At 44.9% G+C, this 2,598-nt stretch overlaps 1 protein-coding gene across 1 annotated transcript; it reads right to left on the bottom strand.

The window, feature by feature from the left end:
• Positions 1-1,766: 1,766 nt before the first annotated feature.
• Positions 1,767-2,227, bottom strand: LOC110328748 (histone H2B subacrosomal variant). Its single transcript, XM_021208179.1, has one exon. It carries the CDS (start codon positions 2,181-2,183, stop codon positions 1,812-1,814), a length of 372 nt encoding a protein of 123 aa, XP_021063838.1. The 5' UTR covers positions 2,184-2,227; the 3' UTR covers positions 1,767-1,811.
• Between the last annotated feature and the right edge of the window lie 371 nt (positions 2,228-2,598).

Below are 2,598 nucleotides of genomic sequence, written 5' to 3' on the forward strand. Positions count from 1 at the left end.
TTTTAAACATCTGCACACAAAAGTAGAAGCTTCACTTAGTGCTGTGGTGAATACACACACACACACACACACACACACACACATATGTATGTATGTATATCTGTGATAGTCTTTGCAGTTGGAATTGGCCTAGAAGTTGAAATTTGCTGACCCTCTTGGACCTCAGGATCTGTCTGCCCATCACTGGGCTGCGGTTTGCTGAGCTGACTCCCAGGTAGATGGAATACCTGGTGAAGATCAGCTTTAGGTAGCTCATCCTCTCAGTGTACACCCAGGTCAGCTGAGTAGAGCCTGGTCAGGGGTTTTCAGGAACTCTGACAAGTTAGATCCAGAAGCAAATGAACCCAGGAGAAACAGAACGTATCCCGGGTACCCAACAGGGAAGGCCTTCTCCTTTAGAGTGGCTTCAGTCCCAACCCCTGAAGAAACATAAAAACAAGCAATTTCTTTTCATTTTGCCTTGTGGAAATGTATGTATCTCTTATAACCAGAAAGAAAAAAAAAAGCCCTCAATTTTCTGTTGTCTGCTACAAACACGTCTTCTTTGGAAGATGAACCGGCCCCACCTAGAAAAACCGAGTCCAAGACCCCAAGCGCTCAGGAATCCTGCTCTCAAGTTCTTTCCTCAGAAGAGCTCCTGAGGGAGATTGTTCACACTGTGTCACCTGGTCTCCCTGGCAAACCTGGAATGTGCTCACCCACCCACCAGGATAACCTCAAGCACACGATGGGTTCTTAGTGCCAGTTTTTATCCTCCATGGCCTGGGGATAATGATTTAATCCTTACAGAGTTTTGTGGGGTTAAATAAATTATGTGTCGGGTGTGATCAGCAGGGTTATATTTCTGTGACTGTGGCAACTCTACTATGGCAGCTCTACTAGTGGAAAAAAAAAAAAAACAGTCATTTAGACCTCTCTCAGGAAAGGGCATACGACATATTGTGACAGTGTGGTGTCCTAGCTAGAACTGGAGTGTAAGCGACTCAGAGCTACATTCATCTGCAGGTAGGAACCTAAGAAATACTGTAGAGAGAGAAACATATGCGCTATGAACCTGTGCTTGCGATACAAACAAAATGGAACTTCTGGCTTAGGGATACATAGACAGCAAAGGACAAAGACAATCCAAGGAATGGGGGTTGGGGGTTGGGAGTGGGCTCAGGCTAGCAGGTAGGGAGATGGAATTGAAAAAAAGCTTCGGGCTGGTGAGATGGCTCAGTGGGTAAGAGCACCCGACTGTTCTTCCAAAGGTGCAGAGTTCAAATCCCAGCAACCACATGGTGGCTCAAACCATCCTTAACGAGATCTGACTCCCTCTTCTGGTATCTGAAGACAGCTGCAGTGTACTTCCATATAATAAATAAATAAAATCTTAAAAAAAAATAAGAAAGAAAGCTTCATTATCTTTAAAAAGATCTTATACTTAATAAAATGACCGAGCATTGGTCAACATAGCAAATTTCAGGCCAGGACTACACAGTGAGACTCTGCCTCAAAAAGAAAAATAAAAACTAAACTTAATAAATTGGGTGGAAGTTCGTGGAAGAACGGAGGTGGGAGGGGTGGTTCGGCTGTTAAGAGCAGTGACTGCTCTTGCAGAGGGTCTGGGTTAGAGTCCCAACATCCACATGTAGACTCCAACTATCTGTAACTCCAGTTCCGAGGGACCCAACGTCCTCTCTGCCTTCTCAGGTACCAGGCAAAGCATCCCATACATGTAAAATAGAACACAATAAATAAGTGACTCTAACCAAGGTTATGGCCAATTTCATTTACTTTCCCCAAGTTTCAATTAGGCTTGAACATGGAGCTTAAGAATGGATGAATCTGTGGACGGCTTTACTTCCAAAGGTCACGGCAAGCGTAGCCAGCTTCTTCGGCAGCAGCAGATACACTGCCTGCTGGATATCTTCTGGGGTGAGGGTACAGCGCTTTCTGAGGAGCATCCGCTGGCCGGCTTCCGTAGCAATGCGTTCGAAGATGTCATTGATGAGGATGTTCATGATGTCCACAGAATGAGATGATATACCTCTGTTGGGGTCAACTTCCTTCAGGACTCTGTTTATGTAAAGGGAGTAATTTCCATGGCCCAAATTGATGCTAGAGCAACGTGAGTGGTTTCTATACAACCGTCTTAGATGTCTTTTGATGTAGAGGTGTCTTTTGAAGGTGGGCTTGGCCATTGTAGATGTTAGTTTCTCCTTGTCCTTTAGGAATGGAGAGGAGAAGGGCCAGAGGATGTCAGTTGGCGGTCCTACTTATAGTGATGTGTCACAGTCATGGTACCAGAGCTTCTCTCTGATTGGTACTTACTTTCCTATGTCACAGACACATAGCAACAGAGCCTCCAGCCTGTTGCTGAGGAGAAAGTGGCTTCCCCCAGGCTCTCCTCAGAGTGGGAGGGTAGTACAAGGGCTGAGGCCAACCTCAAGCTGAGAAGGGGAGTGTTCAGGCTCTCTGCTTTTTATTCCATAGTAATTTGCAACCATCCTATATAATTTAATCAGAATTGAACAAAAGCTTGTCAAAGTCGGTGGTTGGTATAACAATAGAAAAACAAAACAAAACCAATGTTAGCTTTGTGTGTGTGTGTGTGTG

Source organism: Mus pahari, chromosome 11, assembly GCF_900095145.1.
Source record: "Mus pahari chromosome 11, PAHARI_EIJ_v1.1, whole genome shotgun sequence".
NCBI lineage: Eukaryota > Metazoa > Chordata > Mammalia > Rodentia > Muridae > Mus > Mus pahari.